Raw genomic sequence first — 25,947 nt, forward strand, 5'->3', positions numbered from 1 at the left:
AAAAGGTTAGATTGTGGGGTTCTAAATCATAAAGCTAGTATTTAGAGGCCAACAATTTTTTTTTTTTTTTACATTTTTTTTTATTAAGCATAATGATGCTGATTTTTTTGTGTGTGTCTGTATTAAAAAAAGGAATATGATTTTCTTAAATTTTATGATGAACTCTTTTGGCTTTTGGCCAGTAATTTAAAAATGTGTTTTTGTCTCTTCTCAACAAAAACAGGATATGGATCATTCTCTTTGAAAATTCTCCATTTAGCAGAGTTTAATGTCAGCTTTTGACTAACAGTCACTGGATGTTTGTGGTCTTACTTGCAGTGGAATTCAAAACAAAAAAGTGACATGGTTAATAATCATTCATATCTTGATTTGCACAGATTCCATTTGAATATTTTACCAATAACTCATAAAAGTTGTCTCAACTTCCTGAATTAAATTGCAGTCGCTGGTCGGATGAAATCGTTCCGAGACTGGTAAATGGTTTGCGAGCTTCGATCCAGACACCGCTGGTTTAGGAACACTATTTGAGCCAGTAAACGGATGGGAACGGGCAGTTCTGTACTTTGCCCTGTTCTCCATTAAGTTTCTTTATTTTTCCTATGGATTCTTTGGCAATAGTGGCCTTTATTGAGTAAATGGGATGGAGAGAGAGCGAAGATGTGCAGCAAATCCAAGAGTGGTAATTGAGCTCAGGACAACGGCACACGGTGCATGTGCTCTACCAACTGAGGCACAAAGCTAAACAAAAACTTCTACATCTTTTTCTGATATCCAAGCAAAAGCCCTTTAAAAACAAAAGTTTTTTGGGTTTTTTTTTTTTCATTACTGTCAACAAGACAACGGCGAACCTTCCTCTTTCATTTCTTTTGAGCTGTCCTGCTTCTTCACCAGATGACATATTCTCCATACATCACTAATTTAAGCTGCGGAACATCCTGCATCCTTCTGCGTACTGTGCTCTGCTCCTGCCTGCTTCTTTGAACCTCTCCAACATCAGTGGGCTCTGAGGTCAGAAGAGCCACTCGGTGGGGGCAGAGATGCACGTCTCGCTACAGAACGTGTGTGTGTGTGTGTGTGAGCAGCATGTGGATGGAGTGACGAGATCGGAGCTGGGAAAACCCGACATTATTCTGTCAAACTTTTACACTTCAAGCTACCCCTTAAATCCAACAGCCAGCCCGTCCCAGCCTGGATCTGTTTTAATGAGCTTGTTTTCTAGGTAAAGTGTGCGCTATATTACCGGCAACTCCACAGGAGCAGCACATGCATTACTTGCTTAGCTCATCTTGATGAAAGAGAGAATTGTGTTACCAATGGTTTGATCCTGTTTATCCTGTGCCAACTTGGCCATCTGTGACCGTTTGCGGTATTTAGCTACTTACAGCTGTTACAAGACAAGGCTCTGTGAAATTGCAAAGGACATGGGCATCCTTAGTCTGCAGCTGCATGGTAGTTTGTGGATGAGAGGGAGCAATCGCGAGGGTGCGGACCGCTGTCATGTTGGATTAAGAAAGAAAGAATTACCCCAGGCTCTAATGGAAGACATGTCGGACTGTCCTTCACTCTTTTCTTTTTGACTGCAGTCCTGCCAGTATCTCAGACAATCCTTTGTTCACTCGGTATCCTTTGTCACATTTTGGCACTGATGCTTCCCTCTTTTTTTCATATATATATATATATTTTTTTTTCCTCCTTGGCTCTCTGAATCCCTCATGGAAGAACACGAAAGGGAGAGCCGAGGGGGGAAAAAAAAGTTTTTCTCTGAGAATCAAAACCAAATGTTTTCCCTTGCATCCTTCCCAACATCCATGTTATGTCCTCCAGCCAAAAACAAAAAATAAAGAAAAAAGACTCAGATCAACCTCAGTTGCAGAATGAGCCAGTGGTTGATTCATTGTGCGTTAAAGTTCTGATCAAGAATAGATGTGATGTCTGCAATTTATGCAGAGCATCAAGTGTTGGGTAGCAGCATTAAAGGATTGCAGATTAACAGCTTTGCCTGTCTGAAAGTGAGTCGGAGCTCTCATTAATTCCCTCTTCGGAAACCCAAGAAGAGTGTGTGTGTGTATATATATATGTGAAGAGTTTCCAAAGTCATGTAAAATTAAACAGCCTCTATCCCACCTCAACAAGAACACTCATCTCTTCTCTGCCCACTGGGCTGTGTGTTGTGCATGCACAGCGGTTTTTTTTTTTCTCTTCTTTTTTTTTCTGTGCAGGCAGCTGATGTGTTGCCTCTGACTGACACCTTTGCCACACACTCAGCTGCATGCTCTAACTCATTGTAGACTCCCAGTCAGTGAAGGAATGTTGTTCTCAAATGTTTATCCTCACCTTAGGAATACCTTTCACTGATTCACACATCGCCTAAATCAAAGCTGTGCTCATTCTGCAAGCTCGCTCACTTCTCTGTTGCTGTGATCCAAGATTTAGTGTGACAGATTAAGGCTTAAACACACCCAAGCTGACTGCTGTTTTTATTTTACTTTTATTTATTTATTTTTTCTTGTTAATTCCCAGGTTGGTGGTGTGACATTCAAACATGCACACACACCTTCATTCCTCCCTGGCGGTTTGAGTAAAGATGTTTCACTTTGACTAAAAGCACTGTCACAGCAACTCAAAAGTATTGAAGCTAAACAGAGAAAAAGGGGGCCACGGCCATTCTCACATTTCAGGGTCACTGTGTACGTACAATAAACGTTTAACCTGACTGTAACAGGCATACAGAGAAGCACTCTGCATTCTAGTCGGGGTTTTTTTTTTTTTATAGAACATCCTTGTAAATCTACAGCATCGTCTTGGCTTTCTTCACACTGAAAAGTAGGACAAGTATCTGCATTTATTGCTGTATAAAAAATAAAAGGGCAAATGGAGGAGACTGTGAGGGCAGCTCTCGCCTCTTGCTCTGGTTTTGTCTGTTCTGTAAGCCAAAAAGCAGATAAATGAGATCAGAGGGACACTTAATGTTCATTTTATCCTTGTGTCTTAATTCTGGCTGCACTCCACCACTGCGGACTCTAATAAATTTGGCAAATAGACTGCTTCTCTTTTATTAATAACGTCTTACCTCCCTCCCTGCTTTTATGTTTTTTTTGCACAGCCTTATTTGAAAAGCTGGTCCCAGGAACTTGGTGTTCCCATCCTTTCGGTGGATTACTCTCTGGCCCCAGAAGCTCCTTTCCCACGGGCACTTGAAGAGTGTTTCTATGCCTACTGCTGGGCTCTAAGAAACCACCATCTACTTGGTACATACATCACACACACATCGCACAGAATTACAAAATTTACACATGTATTAATACATTTTTTTTTTCTAGCTAAAAGGCTAGATGACGCCTTTCGGTTAATTTTCTCACATTGTGCTGAGGATCAGCTGACCGCAGTATTTCGCTGATGTCATGCTGTCAAAGAAAACAAAATAGACTAAATGTCATCATACTGGGCAGGATTATACAGCTCCCTCTGATGGCTCGTTTTACTCCCGTGGACTTTTGATTTAATATTTACAGTAACACAGAGGAGGAGGAGAAGTCGACTGAGAATCCTATACATTAGGCAAATTTCCCTACACTCAAATTCTCCTGAGAGGAGCACTTGTTTGCATAAAGATGATCAAAGATTTTCAAGTTATCTTGTAGGAATTGGACCCTTTTACCAAACGGCACTTAATATGAGTGAGAGTCCTTGGGAAAATGTAGGCAATAAAGTACATCCTTTACGATTCAAAAACTTTCCAAACAAGAACCCGGAGCGAACCTTTTTCAATGTAAATTTAAGATTTTACTCTTAAAACAAACCAACATGTAGACTGTGAGACAGCATGTAGTGTTAAGATATAAACTTGCATACTAAACCAAATTTAACCTACTACTGAGCCCATTTGATAAACTTAGTGGACTGGATTAAAAATTTCCACTTTTAACAATTTTATAAAATAATAAAAAATAAAAAAAAACAGAAAATGGGAAGCAAGGTAATTTTTACTTGAAACTGTAATGGCTAACTTGTCAACTTCAGTAGGACAAGGATCAGTGAATTAAGCTCACCTTAACTTACTGAGCCTCTGACGTTCTCTAAAAAAAAGGTTTTCCTACATCTGATTTATACTGGTTTAAAAAATATATCTATTTTAAGATGATCTGTAATTTGACGAGCAATCCATTTTTTTTTTCTTGTGCCTTTTGATATTATAGTCTTGCAGCTGTAGCTTATATATCGTACATGGTCAGTCTGTGTTTATAGGTCAAGGAAGGAGCAACATTTGTTAGTGTAAAATCCTGTTGGTTGAGCTTCAGTCTTGCTTTACTTATCCTTTGGAAACGGTTTTAGAGATTTGTAAAGTTTCCACATTTCAGTGTGGGTCACTTCATGTCATAAATGCAAAATCTGCCCTTGTTTCTTTTCCAGAGGTATCCCTTTTTACATAAGTACCCAGATGCTTAACATTGAACTCGAATGAGCCTTAATTCCACCAGTGATCTTCAGATGCCTTTTAAAGCAAAGTTGACCGACCTTGATTTAGTAGACTGAACATAATTAAGAGGCTACACTCTTTGATCAGTATTAAGTTTGCTAGTGGATGGAGCATGTCAAAGTGAAAACAAAGTCAGGAATGTTAGAGGCAGATAGGGGGATACAGTGAATACAAAGATGTATTTTTTGAAGCACTGCAGAGTCGAAAGGAAACGTTCTGAATTTTACGATTCCTTTAAAACAGAGTGATTACAGATGAAGCACAACTGTCAGACAAATCCCTGAATCCACTATGCATGCACACATTGTTAACAATAGTGGAACAAACATTTATTTACATGTATACATTACAACACGATTCTCACGAGAATGCACTTGGATTCAGCTTTATTGGGCCTCATTGTGCGCTTCCAAATAAATAGAAACTTAAATTTTAAACACGCAACATTGACACGGATCTGAAGTTGTCTAAATGTTTTTATTTTTCTTGGTAAATGAGTAATAATACAATCAGAAAATGGAAATGAAGGTTGAATCCTTTTTCAGTGTGAAGCTGTCTGAGTGCATTTGTACATCCTCACCTGCTTGTCTCTGCCACAAGGCTTCATTTATCACTTGAAAATTGACCGTGCTGTGAGCTTCTCTGTGCCAGCTGCTGAAAAATTTACGACAGTTTGTGAATGTTCAATATTCAGACAGAACCCTTCTGAAAAACCGAAGCACAGTCTGTCTAATGAACAGTGATGTCGGTGGAGTCTTCTGTTTGTCCTGTAACAGAAAAATCTCACTGCAATTAGACAAACAACGAGACACCTGTTGGCAGTCGCATATTATCCGTTTGTTGTTCGGTGAAGACCGTGTTGCACTTCCAAAGATGGTTGAGTTATTTAGTTATTTAGTTTTTTTTGTTTTTTTTGTTTCACCTTTCCATGAATAAATATTTCAATCTTTACAGGATGGACCGGAGAGAGAGTGTGTTTGGCCGGAGACAGCGCGGGGGGCAACCTGTGTGTGACCACGTCGATGCGCGCCGCCGCCTTTGGCGTGCGAATGCCAGATGGCCTGGTGGCGGCCTACCCAGCTACCCTGCTGACGGCCTACGCGTCACCCTCCCGTCTGCTTACACTTATGGATCCCCTGCTGCCGCTCAGCGTGCTCTCCAGGTGTCTCAGTGCCTACGCAGGTAGGATTGTGTTTATTTATTTCTTAAAGACCGGTACTGAGGACTTTATTTTTTTTTTTTTTAAAGGTCGAGAATTGCAAAGATCCACACTTACTCTCATCTTTTTTTTTTTTTTTTTTTTGACCTCCTTAGTTGCTTATTAACCCACCTACAAGTGAGCCAAACCCATGGTAGGAATTTTACTGTAATTAGCCATCTAGATGCGTTGAAAACGACAACTTGTTAAAGTTCAAACTGAGTATCAGAATGTGGAATAATGGAGAGGATTGAAGGGATTGAACATAGGATGTTTTTTTTTTGTTCAAACTGAGTGTTACAGAAACTGCAGATCTGCTGCATAATCGGAAAGAGAAAATATCCCGAGAGCAGCGGTTTTGTGGTTCAGAATGCCTTGTTGGTGTCAGATCAGAGTAAGCAGACTGATTTAAGATGATCGAAAGGATACTACAGCTAAAACAACCACTTGTTACAAAGTGCTTTCAATGCAGTCTCTGAACGTACAGCGTGTCGAGGCAGAAGCTGACGGACCTCACCGGGTGAAACTCTTCAGGAAACTGAAGCTGTAGTTCGCACAAACTAGCTGAACAATATCAGATTGGAAAAAACATCGACTTTGCAACTGCATCATTCCAGTTTAAGAGTGAAAGTTTGGCCAGTGGTAGCTAATGATGAAGTGGCTGATGAGTGTATTGGAAAGGTTTTTGCACTAAAGCTTCTTGGTTTTATGTCCTGAATTGTTTCATTTTATGGATCTCATAAACCTCAAGCTTAGGACAAGATGAATTGCTGCTAATGATGTGATGTAAATTATTAATAATTTGCATGACTTCTCTTGGAATAGTGAAAAGGGTTGCTTTTGAAATATTTGATAAAATCACTGTGCAGCTGATATTAAAAAATGCAACTTGTGACAAAATCTATGTAAATGAATGACAGAAGATGATTCTCATCTTTTGATGACACTTTGCTCTGCTACGTTTTGTGTTTTATTTGATTTATGAGAGGATATTTTTATCATAAAACTTCCATTTGCATTTGTATGTTATCATCTCCTCAAAGTGAACTTTACAATATCAGACTGAAGTTATCTAGATATTTTATATCCTGCCAAGGATAACTTTTATACTCGTTTTTTGTGCAGCTGTAAGATCACCATATGACATCTAGCTCTTCAGCTCTTTTCAGTTGCACTGGAATAATGTCATTAAACCCATTTTGATTCAAATCTCTTTTAAAATTTGAGAGCAGTGGCAAACTGTACACTACTGTATGAAGCAGAAAACAAGGTAAAATGTTGACATATCGCCTGTGCTGCGCCGCCTCTGCTTTTGTTTAAAACCCTCTTTTTTTTTTTTTTTTTTTTTTTTTTTTTTCCCTCCCGATGTGACCGTCTATGAATTGCTGCCGGTAATTTGGTAGCAGCGTCGAACCCCCTTGGAAAGTGATTTTTCTTCCTTGGATCATGCGTTTCCTGTCATTGCTGCTTTGCCATCTTCTCTGCTGGTGTCTTCTCCTCCAGGTAATGAGCCGCAGACCGAGAAGCAGGTAGAAAAAGTGAGCACGTTGAGCCTGGTGAGGAGAGATACGGCCCTGCTGCTGCGGGATTTCCAACAGGGAGCCTCTAACTGGATCCAATCTCTGCTGGATCCCAACAGAGCATCAGCCTCCTCCAACACATCTGCCAAGACGACACCAGCAACCCCCGATACACCGACAAGCGGTGTGTCCTCTGTGTGTGTGTGTGTGTGTGTGTGTGCGTGTGCAGTAAGGGTGAAACATTTGAAAGTTAAATGAGGGTTGTGAAAGCATTATAGTAGTTTAGCAGCAGCTTAGTAAAGGATTCCAATTCATTTAATATTTAGTCTGAGTAGTAGCCATTAGGACCTAAACTAGGAACTCGTGAAGAAATCGTTACTCCTGTTCAGTCTGAATAAAACTGGATTCAAATTCCTCACATTTTCCAGGTCTGGATACGTATGCAACAAAGAGAAAATGACTATTATCAGACGTTATTCTTTATTTCATCATAAGGGTTTTTGATATAGACTTAAAGTTTTAGCACAATATTTTTGCAGGGCCATCAATTTTATCATCACCGTAATGATGATAAAAGTGATAAGAACTATTTATTACATTTTTTAGGTAACTGTATGACCATCAGTGTGTGTCACAGCAATTATAGCCTATAAACACAAATGACACTAATTTTGTAATGCGTTTGTTTATTACCCGTTATATAAAGAAGTGTGATTTGTACCTCTAAGAAATTCATCATGATAAATGATCTGCTAAATGCCCGCCTTTATTTCCTTTTGTGTCCTTTAATCTCTTTTTTCCTTTCTTCTTCTCTGCTGCCCTCCCTTGCTTCCTTGTTTTTCATTCTCTTGTCCTTGTCCCTATCCTTCATTTTACTTTTATCCTTGCACCCTTTCCCTTTCCGTTTGGTCCTTCCTGCCTTTTCCTTTTCCTTTCCTTTTCTGTTTTTTTTTTTTGAAGCTCCGATATTTAAAGCCTCGCTATTGTAGAAAACTATGCCATAAATTCACAATGAACTTTAGTGTTTTATATTTTGAAACAAATATGGAATGAATTAGAGCTCTTGAAAGTTGAGTGTAGAAATGTCTGAGGATTTTACATGATGAATGTGTGGAAATGCTGCGGCCCTGTGATCGTGGCTGTCTTTAGAGGGAATGTTTTTATTCAGGTTGAGGTTTAATTTGTTTGTTTGCACACAGCGAATGAAAATCAAAGCCTTTTGCTGTTTACATCCCATATTTCCTCCGTCCTTATTCCGTCCCTTAAAGTGGCATTACTATGCCGGAGTTTATTTACATCCCCCATCGAGGAGGTCAATGATGTAGATCCCTGTTCTTCAGCGTCCTACTAACCAGTTATGGCCTCATCCACTCTGTGGAGTAATAATCCTGTAGCGCCATTCATATCAGTATCTTGACAGTAATTTTTAATTATTGCCGCTGTAAATCTGAAGGGGAAATGTAATTTTATTGGTGTCACCTTAGTTAGGTGACAGTCTTACAGCTGGCAAGCCGAATCTAATGGGAGTGTCATAGGTGGAGGCATATTAATAAAAGGCCATCATAGTGCTGAGGTGGTTCATTATTAAAATAGAAGATTGGGTAGGCCTTTGTGAGGAGACCAGGCGTGACGGTACACGGTGGTGTTATGACAGCTCGGGGCGGGGAGATGATATCACCCTGACGGCTCTTTTTGGATTTCCTCCACCCATTTCCTCTCTCCTCTTCCTGATGCGCCTCAAATTTGCATCCTGGGCCTTTAGCTGTTGGCTGTCAAAGAGAGAACGCATGGAAATCAGAAACAGTGGAGTAAATAAGGTATTCTGAGTCGCTTGGCTTAATTTTTCATGTGTCCTTCAAGCGCTGTTTATCCGATGTGAATTTACTGCAGTGCCTTGAAAAATATTATGCGCCTTTTGTTACCTGACAACGACAGAGTTGTGTGGATTTTTTATTTTTTATTTTTTTCTTGAAATTGCTTTGTGACAACACAAAGCGGAGCATAATTGCGGAATGGAACGAAAATGATTGTTCTCCAAATTATTTCAGCGCGAGTTTTTGCTAGGAGAAAGGGGTAAAATTGAAAGTTTAGCAATTAAAAAAAAACTGGGAGACATAAACCACAGAAAACTAGCAGTGATTAAAAGAAAAGGTGGATCTACAGAGTATTTAAAAATGAATTTAAAAGCCATAAATCATTTTCCGTCCACTTCAGTCACGTACCACTTTATGTTGGTCTAACACACACACAAATACAGTTCAAATAAATTAAACTGAAGTTTGTGGTCGTAACGTGACAAAATGTGAAAAAAAGTTTAATAATCAACACTTTTTCGACGGGCTCAAAATGTTCATTGGTAAAGTTTTAACACGAGCCAAACAAAGTCTCCTTGTGAAGTAACTTCCATCCTCCATCTCTGCTTTCGTTTCCCAGATACAGTGAGAAAAAGCGTCTCGGCAGCTTCCATCTCCTCTCCTCACGCCGACCCGCCTGTGCCCAACGAGCCGTCGCCGCTGCCCGGCAGAAAATTATCTGTGAAGAGCAAGACGTGCCAGGACTTGGAGTCCCACAGCAGTCCCGTCCCCCAGAGTTCCCCGCTGATGTCTGAGCACGCTGTATGTCACACTGAAACCTGCTTACGTTGAGATTAGCTCGCTCTCTGGACGATTTTTAATGCCATTAAACAATAGGATGTTGCTCAACACAACACTGCAGTGTTGGTGGGGGTTGAAGTGGGAATTAGGCCTGCCGCACAGCTGATAACTTGTGACGGTTGCAGTCGCCTCACAAGGGAAGAAAAGTCCTTCTGCTCTTGATTGTAATCGGAATTGGACATTCATTTTCTCTTTTTGAAAAGTTAAGCATGTTTGGAATTGAGAGATGCATTGCTGGTCATGGTACGAATATCATTAATTTTGTTTCATTTAATTATTAATTTGAACTGTTTTTTATTTCCTCCTGTGGGCAGTGACCATACAAGAAACATTTTCTTTAATTTTTGATGATGAATAAGAACTTTTGTTTTAACTCGCATCATCGGTTTTCAAAAATATCCTGGCAAGCTTAAATATATATTTGGAAAAATGCACTTTATTAAGTTGCAGAAAAACGTCATCAAGGTAATGGAACTGGCTAAAAATGATAATACTTAGTAATAGTTCAAAGAGTTGATTTATTAGGGTCAATATTTTGAACTAAGTGTTTATGGGGACATATAGTTACATTACAGTCTACTTTAATTTATTACCCTGAGTTTAATAAAAACTTAAATTAAAACTTATGCACCTATTCTTGTTTTAAAAACTAAATTCCCAGTGGGAAAAGAATCATCAAACTTGAAGTCCATTATAGCCCAAGATTAAAATGAAAGTTAGCACTTTTTTAAAAGAGTATGTAAACTTCTGAACATGTAGAAAACTTTCCATGCCTCTTTTTCGAGAGGCTACTCGGCTAATGCCATTTTCTCTCACAACAGTTTACTATAAAATTCCTTCAAAGAAATTCAAATAGTTTGAAAATCACTGTTTCATTCTTTTTTTCTCTCTCTCTTCTAGAGAGATGAGATTAGTTACAGTTCTGGCAACAAAAAAAAGAGCCTATATTAATGTGAGACATTAAATAATCTTTCTCTCCATGAAATCTGATTTTTTTCCAGCCTGGACTCAGGCACTTTGCCAATGCTTTTCTATTTTCACAAGGACAAAGTGCTGTCTGCTTGCAAAAAAAAAAAAAAAGACAAAAAAATGCAAACCCTCTTCAGTTTTTCTATGACCTCTGAGCTGTCTGACCAAAACGGGATAAATATATATTCTGTTCTCCTCTGTAGGTAGAAGACGTGAGTTTCTTTCTCTGCAGGGACAGTGACCCCTCCATGTCCGACGACCTGTCCTCTGTGGCCATCCCGCCCCCGGCCGTAGAGGAGGGATCGGAGCTGCCGCACCCCAGGGAGTTCCCTCTGGGCTTTGAGCCGCTGCGCTCGGAGCAGCTCGCTGAAATGAGGATGCAGAGCTCTCCGGTCGTCAAGGATCCTTTTTGCTCGCCTCTTCTGGCTCCTGACAGCATGCTGAAGGGGCTGCCGCCTGTACACATAGTGGTAAAAATGCATATTTTACCGTCTAGTAGTTGTTTTTGTGCTAAAATGAGGGTTTTAGAAGTGATCAGAGTTTGAGAGGAAACAAAACCCTCTAAAAGAGTCTCGAGAGATGTTCAGTTTAGCTGAGGTTACAGCCTGCTCTTTCTTTTTGATGAGGATGTTGTATGACGAAGAGGAAACTAGCCTTGATTTTTAAGTGCCTTAAGTGAGTCAGCGAGACTTGGAAAAAATAAAAACCTGAACAAAAGAGACTGGGCTGCTTGAGCTCCCTCTCTTCATCCTGTAATTAAGATTCGTGACATGTCTGAAGGGAGTTTAAATTTGTTTTTCACCGTTTCTTCCCCCCCCACCTCCCACCGCCTCCTCTCAGGCTTGTGCGTTGGACCCCATGCTGGACGACTCTGTGATGTTTGCCAAGCGTCTGAGGAGCGTCGAGCAGCCCGTCACACTGTGCGTGGTGGACGACCTCCCCCACGGCTTCCTCAGCCTCTCGCAGCTCTCCAGGGAGACGAGGGAGGCCGCCAACGTCTGCGTGGAGCGAATCCGCTCCGTCTTCAACCAGGAGGACACGCCCCCGGAGCCACGCAAGCACCGCAAGCTGGAGCGGACCGACAGGGGGAACCTGAGACCTTCTGGAGAAAACGGTGCTCTCCTTCCCGACCCCATTGACGACCCAGAGGCAGCCGTCGGGAGAGGTTCTAAAATCTCTGATGGGGAGGGCTTGGTTGCTGTCGCAGCCCAAAATAACACTGACGCCGGTGGCATCGGTGCTTAAATGAGGTTTGGGGTTGGGGTGGCGGGGGGGAGGAGAGGCTGCGGTTCACCCACAGGAGTGAAGAGAGAGAGAGGGGAGTAAATGAAAGTCAGACTGATGTAGGCAGCGCAACTCCTAAATGAGAAACGAAGGCAGCATCTTAGGAAAACAGAAAGAGGAGTGGGAGGGGGCAGTCTGGGGGGGGGGAAAAGCTCAGTGAACAATAAATAAGAGGAGGTGGAGCGCTGAAATGTATCTCCTTCTGCTTCTCGATTCTTACCATTCGTCCGCGCGCCATTATGCACCAACGCAAATCTGGCAGACAAAACGAACCCACCCACAAAAAGGCAGTCATGTTTCAGAATGAGATAATTTAAAAGCTTCTCAGATCAAAGACCAATACACACGCGCACACACACACACACAGAGCAGCACACATACTTAAAGGAGTCGCTGTTAGGCAGGCGAAGCTCAGACATAAAGCACAAGCAACGCTGCTACGACGACGCCTGAATGGGTGATTCATCTGGGCCGCGGCAGGCCCTAATCAGATAGCCGTGGGCACACTGTACGCTTCATCCGCATCAATGTGGCCACTTGTCCTTTAGGAATCCACTCTAAATCACCCTTAATAACTCCACGTTGTCTTCCCCATTATGCCTGTTTGGGAGTCAATATAGCTCACTTTGTGGGTTGTAACTGTGTTGACTCTCTCCAAATAGAATAACGAAGCTAAACACAACAAACCAAAAGACTCCAAGCTAAAGGAATTGATTTACTTGATTTCTTGAGAATTACGCTTTTTTTTTTTAAATCATATTTTGAACTTTATGCAGGAGTGTTTTCTATTATTTATGTCAGGTTTTGACCCCTGAGTTCCGACTTGTTTAAACTTTAAACTTATATTTTAATATAAGCCTTTGCTGTTTTTTTTTTTGTTTTGTTTTTTTATTTTGGGGTTTTTTTATAGTGAATGTTTCAAAAATGAGTGGCAAGTTAAAGCATTAATACTCCCTGAACTTTCATATTTTTGCCATGCGTTGACCGTAATGTAACCCGTTGGGATTTGAAGTGATGGACGAAAGGCGGCTTAAAATCATGAAGTTTAAAGAAGATGATTCATGGTTTCCAAAAGACTCCAGACTCTTGGAGCATATTTCGACCAGCTTTGCTCGAAGTGGAGTTCACAGAACAAATGCGAACAACACTTTACAAATGTAAATAATAAATTAGATTCAAGGTTGTTACTGTCTTATACATGGAAATATTTGAATATAAACCATTCAGTTGTACTTTTAGCTTTATGATGAGGTTTATTGTCCTGCTGGAAGGGCTATCGTTAGCCTTTTGCTTCCTCTAGCAGGTTTTCTTACAGTTGTCCTGTGTTTAGCTTGCGTCCTGCTGCTCTTCCATAGAGACCAGGTATTTTGGATCACACGCCTGGTAGTTGTCCTGTTGATGCATCGTTCCATCCGAGTTGTAGCTCCTCCATTGTTCCCATCTGCCTCTTGGTTGCTCCTCTGATTAATAATATTTTAGTTTAGATGAACATCCATGACTGTAATTATGTCGTTCCAATTCCATTTTTTTTTTTTTTTTGGATGACGGGTTGAGCAGACGTCTGTGACGTTAAGAGTTTTACTTGTAACAATTTTGAAAGCCATGTATCATTTTCTTCCCACTTCACTATATGCTAGTCACCAAATTATGTGTGGTTGTTGGGTGACAACAAAGCGAAATGGTTCCAGAGATGTTAATACGACAGCGAGGCACTGAACAGATTTGTTGCTTTAGACTAAACTGCTGACTTCTCTGGTCTTTTCACTTAGGCTTATGCAGAACAAAGCAGAGTTATCAGAAAGAGAGGGTGATAAATATTACAATACGGACACAGTGTTCCATCTCACTGCCGCCTTTGGCATTTGTAGTGCATTAGTAATGCAGAGACTCAAACAAAGATGCATTCAAGTGAAAACAAACAAGTTCAAGGAAATTGTTGCCCTATCTCTCTGCAAGTCATGGTTCTTGAATTCCTTCAGCCGGGTGAAGTGTTTTTAATAATTTTAATATTTCAGGATTGGAAGCAGTTGCTTGGCTTCCCAGCCCTGCTAAGAAATGGAGTACAAAAGAGTGGAACAGTTAAAGAAAAGTCCAAGTCTCAGCTGTCCGTACACGTTTTAAACTCGATGGAACAGTTTTTCTTGCGAGTTGTCAGATTTTTCTCTGCTGGTTTCAGTGTCCAACCAAAGCGTTCTCAAGCCTCGGGATTTATGACCTGACAGCTTGTTTGTTTGTTTTTCGTAACAAGTCGGAGGCTTTTAGGCAAATCTCGAGAACCCCTGCTGTGAAAAACAATTGCTAGAAGACACACAAAAAAAAAAAAAACCCACTGACACATTTTTGCACACTGGTTCAGATATTTTCACTCCCTTACAGCTACAATTGCGGTTGTTGCTGTTTTTGATTACTTGAGGACACTTTTCTGCATACACAGCCATCCAAGTACTTTTAAAATGTACCGGTGGATAAAGGATGGCGATGTTACTTCCCTTAGGGTTCCCTTCTGTTGATAGCTTGCATACTGAAAAGTATGAAATATATGTGTTGATTTAAAAAGAAAATGCACATGTGGTTGCCAACATTGGCTGTCTGTGTCTGTCACTGCTCTGGTAGCAGACCAAAGGTTGCCAGGTCTGCAGAGAAGGATGCTGTTTGATGAATAGGATTTAGCTGATGCTCTGACTCTGAAATCTTCCCCCCCCCGTAGAAGTGCTGGATTTTCGGCTGCAGTCATGCTACAGGATTAGACCATACTCTGCTCTGTCAGCTTCAAGTACTTACTGCAATATTTTTAGTCAGATTGACAGAAAGAATAATACACTTAGCCTCTCAGGTTTGGGGCTGAAGTTTGAACTTGTTTTTGGTAGTTGCTATTAATCTGCAGTTTCCCTGCAGAGTTGGTTTATTCTGAGTTTGAGCTTTTACATGTTTGTTCTTTTTGCTTGCTGCTTATCGACAATTCAGGTGTGTGGAAATGACTACCTTTGTGTCATGTTTTATCCATAGTTGGCACTTTAAATTCAGTGGACTATTCATAGTCTTTGCGTACAGCCAATCCTCATTGGGACTTATTGTTCTGTCTGTAATTTGAAGTGCTTAGACTTCTTTACCAATACTAAGAGCGACACTCCAAATGGACAAGAAGAACTGTGTTGGTTGAAATGTGTCAAACTCTTTCACCTTCAGTGTATTGACCCTCATAGGCCTCATAATACTTATCTATTGTGCTTCATGAGAGCAGGTGATGGACCAGAATACTTCTGAGGTGAATCATATCTGTGTTTAGTGCTGCGTTTAGGGTTCAAGCACTGGCAAAGCTATAGATTTATAATTGGAGTGCCTGTAGCTTTAAACTGTTATCTCAGTGCAATGCTTAGTATTTCTGACTCGTATTCGGTTTCTGTCAGCTCTTCCCTGCAAGTTAAAAACGTTGTTGCAGTTCAATGTAAACATATTTGTATGTTCAAATGGTTGTTTGGCTTAAAATTTTGTTAGACCAATCCTGATTTTTGGTGAAGTGCAATGCAAAGTGCAATATTCTTACTTCAGTTAGTGTTTGGTAAGGTTGCATAGGTGGTTACTTTCCAGGATTTTTCTTTCCAAGGTCTTTGCTCTTGAAGTCAGAAGTGAGGTGATGCCGATTATTATAGTGCAATACGCTTCAATCACCTCCAACTTGGGCTTCACATGTAAAATGTAAACTTGCATCCATGAAAACACTAACGGTTCACCTGATGGCTGCTTTTATAAACACAACAGTTCATTATATTTACCTCAATCGCTTCATAGGAATGTTTCATGATGGCTGGAAAGAGTAGCTTGGAGTACAGAACCAAAGAGGGCAGCCAGTTCAGGAATTGATGTTCTCTCCTTCCTGTTTAATGTTTTTAGCTGTTAGCATTGCATCGCAGGTGCTGGTGTGTGGAATAACCTGTCTGCACTCCATATGCAAATTGTGCTGCATCATTTCAGCTGTAGGAAATGTTCATTCTTTTAAAAAAGAGGGGAACAAAATAAGTTAATACATGAGCAATAGACTGGAAAAAGTATAACTATCTTTTCTTTAAACATTACTTTGTTGGAAACACCACAAGTGCAAACCTGTGAATAACGCAAAAAAAAAAAATAAAATAAAAATGTAAACTAAAGATGATTCATGTAGATATTTTTACTTGTATGTATGTTAATCAGATTGATTATTTTTTGACTGCATTTACTTTGCAGGTTCCATAACAGATTGATGTATGTGACGAACCATGTGGCGAATTTCTTCTTTTGCTGATTTTTATTAAAATAATGAAATAAATATATTCTCCCATAAGAATGCCTCAACCGTGTCCACAGTTATTGATGAACACTGTCCCTGCACATATGAAGACAGATTTTTTTTGCCTGGACAGTTGTGAGTTTCTTTGGGAAAACATTGCAGATTTTTTTGTGTCACATATTTTGTTGGTTTCATTCACCGGCCCACAGAACCACAGAACTATGAATTGAAAATAAAATGGTTGTCTGCATGAAAGATCTGTCATGTGCAAAAGACCCCCGTTTCTTCAATCATAGCTGCAGTTCTTTTGGGGTAAGTGTCCAACTTTGAATAAATAAAGACTGCAATTTATGGTCCATTCTTACTTGCAAATAGCTCTCATTCAGTCAAACTAAATGGAAAGTGTCTGGGGGGACATATGGTAAAAGGTGAATGTCTGCCCCAGTCTTGGATCCTGCAGTCTCTAACAGGGTTTCTGGATTATTCATCATCCAATCAACTGGCCGGCTTCACTATTCCTACTCGTGGACAAAAATTGAAAATTATGTAACATTTTTCATCCACTTCACAATTCTGAACTACTTTCAGTTGGTCTCGCATAAAATTCAATGCGTGACAGCTCAGCGGGACTGAATGCTTCTAAGTCAGTTTTGCCAAAAATGTATAAGAACTGTAAAATATATAGATTATTTCCCCCCCTTCAAATAGTACTTGAAATATAGAACAGGCATTAATGTAATTTTGCGAACAACTGGCATTTGCACTTACTGACGGACCTTTTTTCCAGTGCCACCAACATAGTTTTATTTTATAGTTGAATATGAATCATGTTTTACTTCAAACACAGTGTAGGAAAAGAAGATTTTCCTCCTCTGCGTCCTGAGCAGTGATCTAATCACTTCTGCAGCGGGAGGCCAGGCATCATCTGCCCAAGAACTACTTCATTAGTAGCGTGTGACCTGAGATGAAAACATGATTGCAATCAAGGATGGCATTTTCACTGCGTGGACGTGTCGCATGGCCGAAGCACGAGCGGAACCGCGCGCGCACGCGTTCGGTACCCTAACTCCCTCCACCGCCACAAACACACACACACACACACAGAGGCACATAACCATCCATCCATCTGCAACAGCTGGAGGGAGGCGGGGGAGAGGGGGTGACCTGCGAGGACGCGCCTCTCTCCTCTCCCTCTCTTTCTGCGCTGCTTGCTCCGTGCGCGCTCCCGAGACGGAGGCAGGCTTTCGGGGAGCTGTGAGAGCAGACGAGCGGCTGCGGGGGAGAGAGAAAGATGGAGGTGAGGGTCGGGGAGAGACTCCTGTGGCTGGCCGTGCTGTCCACTGTCCTCTGCGTGGATTCGGTCTTCGGAAAATACGTCAAAGGCATCGTCAACACCAAAGAGGTGAGGGGAGAATTTGTTTCTCCGTGCGCTGCTGACACGGACTGATTAGACTTGATTGCAGGTGTCACTGAGCTGGACTGTGCTACATTTTACGCCCAAGTTCCCTCTTCTCTCTCAGTAGCTGTCGCTGGAAGCACACTCGGCTCCTCTGTCGAGCCTCTTGCGCGCTGTCTGCAGATGTGGCGTATATGTTAGCCTTATTGTGACAGTACGGGGTCCCAGTAAGCGACGTCCCCCAGCGGCTCCACGTTAGGAAACCCTCTCCTGGTCTTTAAATTGATTAGATGACCCGTCACAGGTGTGCGTCATATCTGTGCTTGCTTACGCGCAGCTTTTGGTTTGTGGTGAACCTCAGAAACTAAAGCCTGGTCCAGGGTCTGAGGTCTGTTGTCGCACAGATCAGCATCACATAGAACTGTGGCTGAGCAGCTATTACTTTGTAATTCCTGTCCTTATTATCCTTCACTCTACCGCTTTGTTGGGCTCAAGTTGTTCATAATTAACCGTCACTCCTCATGCCACAGTAATGTGGTTCATAGAACTTGTAGTTTTAATTTATGAGAAAAAAATGCTCGTTCAGTCAGTCAAATCAACAGCATGTGTAAGTCTAAAGTGAAACACAAACACTATACTCTGCTGGAAGTCTTGCTCTCTCTCGCTGTTTGGCAGCATGTTTCATTATGTTGCAGAAAATTTTGTAGTCTTCCTTCAGTAATGATTCAGTATAATTCAGAAAGTTCTATAGGTATGATATTTTAATTATATCTACCGCCACAGTTTACTTAATAGCTATTATAAATGTGATGTTTACAAACACATTTTTAGTGGAATCATAAATTTAACTGTCGGAGCTACAAGCCGACTTTTATATTGTCCGAGGACCGGGCTGGAGTGTGTGTGTTTTCCTCAAGTGATGGCTCCTGCAGGAAGCTCTTGGGAAATGCAGAAAGAAACTCTATGCATGGAGTTTTCTTGTTTTTTTTTTTTGTTTTTTGTTTTTAAACCAAGCAAGGTTGGATTTTCTTCTGTCTGTCTTCTGTGTACCTTTGTCTCTTGTTCATTGCTTGATTCTGAAGCACCACCACCCACTGCAACCCTGGAGGATTAATCCTGTATTGAAAAACGGACAGATGGTGATTAGTGGACTAATTGTTTCAGATACAGTATTATTTTAAATGATGTTTTTCCACTGTGTGGCACAGACAATGTGATACTGAATTGACTGTTGGCTGGCATTTGTGTTGCGAGTATGGTTGCATTAATCAGGATTTTTGTGCAGAATTCTGAGCAAGTGATAAGGATAATTTCACAAATTATCCTCGAAAATTAATACATGAAATGTAACTCAGTTTAAATGTCTATGTCAAAAAGACAAAACAATAAGGAAGTTGACATTTCAGACTCTCTTTTTCATCTTCTATTGTAATTTGGCAAAGTTAACTTTAATAATGCATAATTACATGTAAATATTCCCTTGAAATGATTGATTCCTTCCTTCACTCTCAGATTTCCATATCTGCTTTCTTACCAGGAGAAAAAAAGTACAACTTTGTGGTATTCCTCTGAACCTTCCTGGCGTCTTTTCCACTAAAAGTCTTGCTTTCTCTCACTTCCTTGCACCATGAATGAACCATTTAAATAGCTTACTACATCCTTTTTTTTCTAACTTTTAGTCCTCTACCTCGAGTCACAAATTGAACAAGAAAGAGTGCTGTTGCTACTTTGACGTGGTTTTAGTTGTTCACTGATTAGGAGAAGATTAGATTTTGTGGTTTCTGGCCTGGCAGCTACCTGTCAGAGTCTCTCAAGCTAAATAATAGCTAATTTCTCCGTACATCTTTACATTAGAGTCATCCCCAAAGCACCAGTTTTGTCTGTCCTGCTGACCTACTAAGTTGCACCAACATGCTCTGATTATTTTGTCACTGACATCAGATTGCCTGACCTCTTTACTTTAATAAACCTGAAAATCAGACCAGCTGTGAGATTGATCCGACCAGTTTGAATCCCCTGGATGGTGACAGACATCTGAACAGATAAACAAAGAAAGAGCCGTTTATCCAAACACCACAGCTGTTGACATGCCCTTGAACACCGACTGAATCTGCACCTGCTCCAGTGGTGCAGCACGGTGGTCATGCGGCAGAAGGTAGCACTGGGCAACTTCCAAGACTGCGCGCGCGCGCGTGTGTGTGTGTGTGTGTGTTTGAGTGAGGGCAAGTGTTTTGTTCCTCAATAAAAGGACAGCCAAAACTCTGCAGTAAAAATGTTATGTTGGTAAAACGGTCTGGATGTGCCTGACTACAAATGGACAGTATTTATGACAAAATCCCACAGATCTTAGCTTTTCGTAAAAAAAGACACATTAACTTTAATTAACTGGATTTGTGCATATCGTACATATTTATGCTTTTATTTACTGAAATCTGTCCGTTTTAAGCCGTGCAGAGAAGCTTCATTTGGCAGAATGTGCTTTGCTGCCTCTGATTTCTCCATTGTCGTACATCACAGAGACTCCTGCTGATTAGAGAATTTTGAGCAGGAAGCATTAATTATGATTTATTTATATACTGTTGTTGCAGTATTCAGGAGGATTCAGGAGGTTATCTACAGAATAAAAATATTTGACTCAGAGCTCATTGCTTCTGTTAGCACCCTGAGTAAAACTGCGTGAACAGCCTTGAAATATTTTCCTTGTTTGTTGCAGTAGCATAATCTCTCAGAAAAATATTGCTGTGGTTTGGAGATTTTTCTTTAATTTGCCCTTCCCACTCTGTGTGTTGGTAAGATAAACTTATCTTCTGTCCACCGACTTTTATTTATTTATTTATTTATTATCACAGTTCCAGTAGTTTTTAATTATTGGCCTGATTGTATTAAAATTGATTTCTAGATTGAAATCCAGTGGGAAACATGACACTGTGATATGATTGTTAAATTTTAGGATTAAATACCATTTTCTATTTATTCCATAATTACAATGTGCTGTTTATCGAGATGTATGTACTAAAAACTGTGATGGTCCATCCAAGCAGACCTACATATTGTTGGCAACCAGAATTTTGACGCATCGACTCCTAAAATGTAACAGTTTACCAAAGAATGCATCCAAGCAGTCATTTGGAACTGGACTGGATTCGATGTGTTGTCCAGCTCTACTCTGACACGTCAGCATAGCAACAAATGCACCCTCTCAATGTTGCAGTGTATCATTACCATTCCACACCTGTGAGGCTTCCCCTTCCATTTATTTTATAAGAAAAACTCCAGAAAAAAAGACCAAGTAGCATGTCTTTGCTGAATTGGAGGTAAATGGTCTGCACTTAGCCAACCCCTTTTAACCTTCGTTAGGTTCCGCAACACACTGCAGAAAGGGTTTTCTGTCACTCATTCACACAATCGCAGAGAAGAGTGGAGCTGCCTTACAAGGCACTTCCTTTGTGTTTGGGTTTCAGAGTTTTTGTAGCTGAAAGATGCAGGCATGTTGAAATGCCAAGCATCTGATTAGATGACAGTGCTCTTTGCTACACGGGTCCCGCTGCCTGTAAAATTTGTGACAAGGTATATCTGGTGGGAAACAAGATAAACCAAGGTAGATACCTTGAATCAATATTTAAATTGGTTTTTGTTCTCCACAGTCGCTGGCTTTCAGCTTTGCTATTTTCTGGTAATATAGAAACAGTTTTTAATAGATTCTGTTTTTTATAGACTCAATAACAGAATTTCTCATGTCTGTGCAATGGCTGGCATTCATAAAGGGAGACGGACGAATGGACAGAGAGAGAGAGAGAGAGAGAGGGAGAGAGAGTTTACCAACTCATGATTCCTTTATAACAACATGTCAGCAGCTTTTAAAGAGAACTTAATTTCTCCTCTGAGAACGGTGGAAGTCTGTCGAGGCACATACAGTCAACAATTTCACCTCAATCGCTTTTTGACTTGAAATCATTCAAGCCACTTCACAAATTGTTCAACCTCGAATATTATGTGGCTCATGAATAAACCAGAAATCCATGGCTGGTGACTAGAATGGACCAATTTTCTGCCTGAATGTCAATTGGACACTGAAAAAAATTGAATCTTTTTCAAATGAGTCAATATACCATGCATAAGCGCTACCACTTAGCACTACACCACTCTTCAATGTAGAAGCTGGTGCTGAGTGTGAATGACACAAAATGTGATTTTTTTTTTTTTCTGAATTAGTAAGGTGTTAAATATTTTGTTAGAGAAATGTCAGACGGTATTTAAAATGGAAGTGTATTTTCTATGACATGTTATGCGGTAAGATGGAAAGAGCAGATAATAATTTGAGTTCAGCAAAGTTGCTGTCATTTTCTTTGCACTCTCCAACTCTCAGTGAACAGTCTATTTATGCACTGAGGCAGTAGTCTCAATGCAAAATATATATATTTTTTCATTGTAATTAAAATAATAGTAAAAATCTTTCTTAAAGATTAAAGTTGTGCTAATGCTAGATATACACTATAATACTCTTGACATACAGATGCTTTGTATTTATTCTTCACTCATAACTTTGCAGAAATCAGCATTTATTTATAAAATTTGATTTTAGGAACACGTCACATCACAAGTGCAGAAGCTGTTCATTTATATGCAACTCCTGAACTATGTTGAAAAATTAGCTTTTGCTTAGGATTGAAGCAAAAAAAACAAAAACAAAGTTATAGCGACTGCTTCTCCCACTTCTCTCCCTCTTGGCCCTGTTTGCTGCAGGGTAAGAGAGCTGTCTCCCTTTTCTAAAGGTCGGGTATTATCAAGGTTTCCAGTTGGTAGTTCTGTTAAGAGCTGAGCTTAGATCCTTGAAAAAGTTTGGAAGTGACAGAAGAAGACTCAAGAGGATTTGTCTTTTAAGAAACAAATGTTCGTCACTGTCCTCTGAAGTCTTGAATGCACAGCAATGTGAATCCATGTAGTTTAACGCCTCATCAACCTTAGTGCTGCATTCCTGCTTCAAGGTCTTCCTCTAAATTCTCTTCTCTCAAATGTATTTAAAGTTTAAGTTCTGCTTGAGTCTTTCTACCCTGCAACTTTATCCGTGTCTGCACAAGTGAAGGCAAAGTTTGTGCTGCACTGTAAACTGACCAAGGAAAATGATCACACTGGGAGTGATGAACTGCTAAGAATTGCTACCTGGCTGCAGAAATTACAGTAAGGCACAAACACAGCTATCCAAAGCTGCTGGTGCAGAAGACTGGTCAACCGCTTTCTGTGGGCAGGTTGATGTTCACAATTAGCCTAAGTGTCTCTCAGTGTGTGGACGTGCTGATAAAACATCCCTTTGAGAGGGTTGTGGTTCACCAGACGTAAGGGCAGAGGAAGGACGCTGGGTTGAAACCAGCTGGGAAAATTAGGGAAGTGAATTAACTTTGTCCTCCTCCAACATTTAGCAGAAGCAAAGGACCGTTGAGCAAGCCAGTAAATCTACACTCTGTTAGGCGCCGTGTCATTGAAGTGTATACTTTAAGTGAACAGCGGCAAACCTTAACTTAAGTAAAGATTTTCTGTGACTTTTGGTTGACCTGGGCTGTCAATAGACTATGGTGTTGCGGTGTAAGATATTAAATTATTTCAGGAATACGGTTTTATTTTTCTTACGTAGATTGCATGCAAATAATAATTAATAAAGTTCTAATCAGTCAGAATTTCTTTTTTCCAACATCAGTCCAAATACTATGTAAACATACTGAGCATAAATTAGGTGTGCATAGTATAATATAACTTAATCATGAGTTATTACTTTAACATATTCTTCATTAAAAATTTAATTTAAAATAATTAATTCATGTTTTAATCTTAGTTACTGCAATTCATTCAGATTTATTTTTGCCAATTCTATTTATGACACTCATTTACAGCTAATGTCTATTATCTCAAGGCACTCTACCAAACAAGGAAAACGTGAAAAACAAAGCAATAGCCTATTTTAAAGGGATAAAAATGACTGTTAATTATGCTGTTAATGAAAGAGACAGATAAATACAGAAGGACGTGGCCAGGAGTATTTTCAGTACTCCTAAGCATCCACCAAAACATATACCTAATTAATAACAATGGCTTTATCAGTTATTTATCAAAATTCAAAGACAATTTGAAACTTAAAAGTACTGGTCCAGGCTTTCTTTCTCCGAGAACAAAAGAGTTCACATAGTTAAAGGTATTAATATCTCCAAAATGAGTCGACAGAATCACTGGGTCAGTGGAAACAGAAAGAAAATAGTTTAATGGGAACAATTTCTCTGGCAAGGTCTTAATTCAATCTGAAGTACTTTCTTCTTTTAGGACAACATATAGCCAGTGGATCCATCCATGAGAATGAACACTGCAGCATAATTGCACAGGGCCAGGAATACTTTCTATGGAAAGAAAAACAAAGATAAAGTAATTTAATCCAACAATTTCAAACAATGCATATGTGGAGTATAGTACAAATAAAAGTGATTATGGAGCTATCTCATAAGATGACTTGCAGTTATTTTTTTAATTTTAAAAATGTACTAATTAAAAGTAAGTGGCCCCTGGACCGGACATTTCTGTTTCAGTCTTGAACTTCTGGACTCCTGCTGAATTTTACCGGAGTGAAGAAATTGGCTGCAGGCACATTGAAACATTTTTTTTTGTCTGCCCAGTTAATGACCATCTTTGGATTGGGCCAGAAGTGGCTGGAAACTCCTTTGGAAATAAATGAAAATGAGCGAGTGCCCTTGAAAGTTCTCTTTCTAATTTAAAAGTTTGTCACCCAGATTCATCAGCGTTGCTCTGCTCAGTGGGCCTTTCGACTTCCTGAAGTCGACACCTCCCAACCTGTGAGGAGAAAGGAAAAGGGGAGTGAAGGTTAATGAAGTAACAGTTATTCAATGTCGAATTTTGTCAGGATTAAAGGTGATAATAGAATGACGTAGAACAGAAGAAAGGCTTTAGTTTTAGCTTGATTTAAATAATTTCACTTTTCAGTTCTGAACTCTTCCCAAAGTGAACTTTCGAAGACACAACAAAGTCTTTTAGTTTGACTTTGAAGTACTTTTCATGAACCTCTTGCATGCATGACTCAATCAGTTTTCCTTCATCTCTTTTTAATGAGGACATTGTGATTAGATACAGGTGATGCTGGATGTGTTCACGCATGTGAGGTGTTTCCATATGCTTGCTATTATGTGTGTGTGTGTGTGTGTATGTGCGTTCATGTGTCCCCTAAAAGTCTGTCGACACACCACCACCCCCAACAACTGAAAGAAAAGGCATCAAACTTCTGCGTTTTTGTGTGTGTGTGTGTGTGTGTGTGTGTGTGTGTTTATACTGTGCCACGTTGTGTAGCCCTGACTAATGAATCATTGAGAGGCCCAGCGGTCCAGGGGTGACTTGACTAGCTGACTGGTAATTAATTGTTAATGAGGCTTAGCAAGCAAACATGGATCTTGGGAGAAAGAGGAGGAAAAAAAGACAGAAATCTATGGAGATGAGAGGATGGAAACTGTGAGGACTCAACCAAGAATTAAAGGGAAACAGAAGCTGGGAGATGCTGAATTGACCAGATACTGCATCAAGGCATAGGACTTGATTAATGAGGTGTACATACACACACACACACACACACACTCGCACAATTTGTGAGGTGGCTGAGTGACTCTGCATCACAATGCAGTGGCCTTGGGGGAAATAGGAGGACTAAAAAGGGATTAAAGTAGACACCTCATTCCCTGTTGCTGCTCTCCTGTGACACTGAACTATGCTAGGCTAACTATTGCTGCTTATTTTAGCTGTTGGCGATTGTGGAATTACAGAACCGCTGTGATAACTGCTCTGAAAGCTAGTAAATAAAACAGAAGCTTGACATGACTTCCTCAGATTCAACCGTCTGCTTTTATAACAAATAAGCCAAATATGTGAAGCTTTGATTATCCAGGGCTGCAACTTATAATTATTTTGTCTATCTATTAACTAAATTCATTGTGCTAGTGATTGATTGCTTTGTATGTATAATGTCTGAAAATATATATATATAAAAAATGCCAATCATGATGCTGAGATGTGAGAATGATTGACATTTTTACTTGAAAGGAGATCTAAATAACTGTCAAATATGTCTGCAGAAGCAGTTGCATATAGTAACTTATATTTCTGTTTATTCAATCACAATTAAAGTAGCTACTGATTT

At 40.0% G+C, this 25,947-nt stretch overlaps 2 protein-coding genes across 7 annotated transcripts in view; both read left to right on the top strand.

Moving 5' to 3' along the window:
- lipeb (lipase, hormone-sensitive b) overlaps positions 1 to 16,090 on the top strand; it is a 31,094-nt gene extending 15,004 nt beyond the window's left edge. For all 6 annotated transcript variants that reach the window (XM_016672357.1, XM_016672358.1, XM_016672359.1 and 3 more), the window contains 6 exons: positions 3,104 to 3,248; positions 5,432 to 5,659; positions 7,179 to 7,379; positions 9,629 to 9,810; positions 11,022 to 11,288; positions 11,659 to 16,090. In XM_016672357.1, the coding sequence (XP_016527843.1) occupies positions 3,104 to 3,248; positions 5,432 to 5,659; positions 7,179 to 7,379; positions 9,629 to 9,810; positions 11,022 to 11,288; positions 11,659 to 12,063 (1,428 nt within the window). In that variant the 3' untranslated portion in view covers positions 12,064 to 16,090. The remainder of the gene's footprint in view (positions 1 to 3,103; positions 3,249 to 5,431; positions 5,660 to 7,178; positions 7,380 to 9,628; positions 9,811 to 11,021; positions 11,289 to 11,658) is intronic.
- Positions 16,091 to 17,542: 1,452 nt separating this feature from the next.
- tmem145 (transmembrane protein 145) overlaps positions 17,543 to 25,947 on the top strand; it is a 56,840-nt gene continuing 48,435 nt past the window's right edge. The window contains exon 1 of the mRNA XM_007553757.2: positions 17,543 to 17,771. Coding sequence (XP_007553819.1) covers positions 17,661 to 17,771 — 111 coding nt within the window. The 5' untranslated portion in view covers positions 17,543 to 17,660. The remainder of the gene's footprint in view (positions 17,772 to 25,947) is intronic.

Source organism: Poecilia formosa, unplaced genomic scaffold (genome assembly GCF_000485575.1).
Source record: "Poecilia formosa unplaced genomic scaffold, Poecilia_formosa-5.1.2 Scaffold59, whole genome shotgun sequence".
Classification (NCBI taxonomy): Eukaryota; Metazoa; Chordata; class Actinopteri; order Cyprinodontiformes; family Poeciliidae; genus Poecilia; species Poecilia formosa.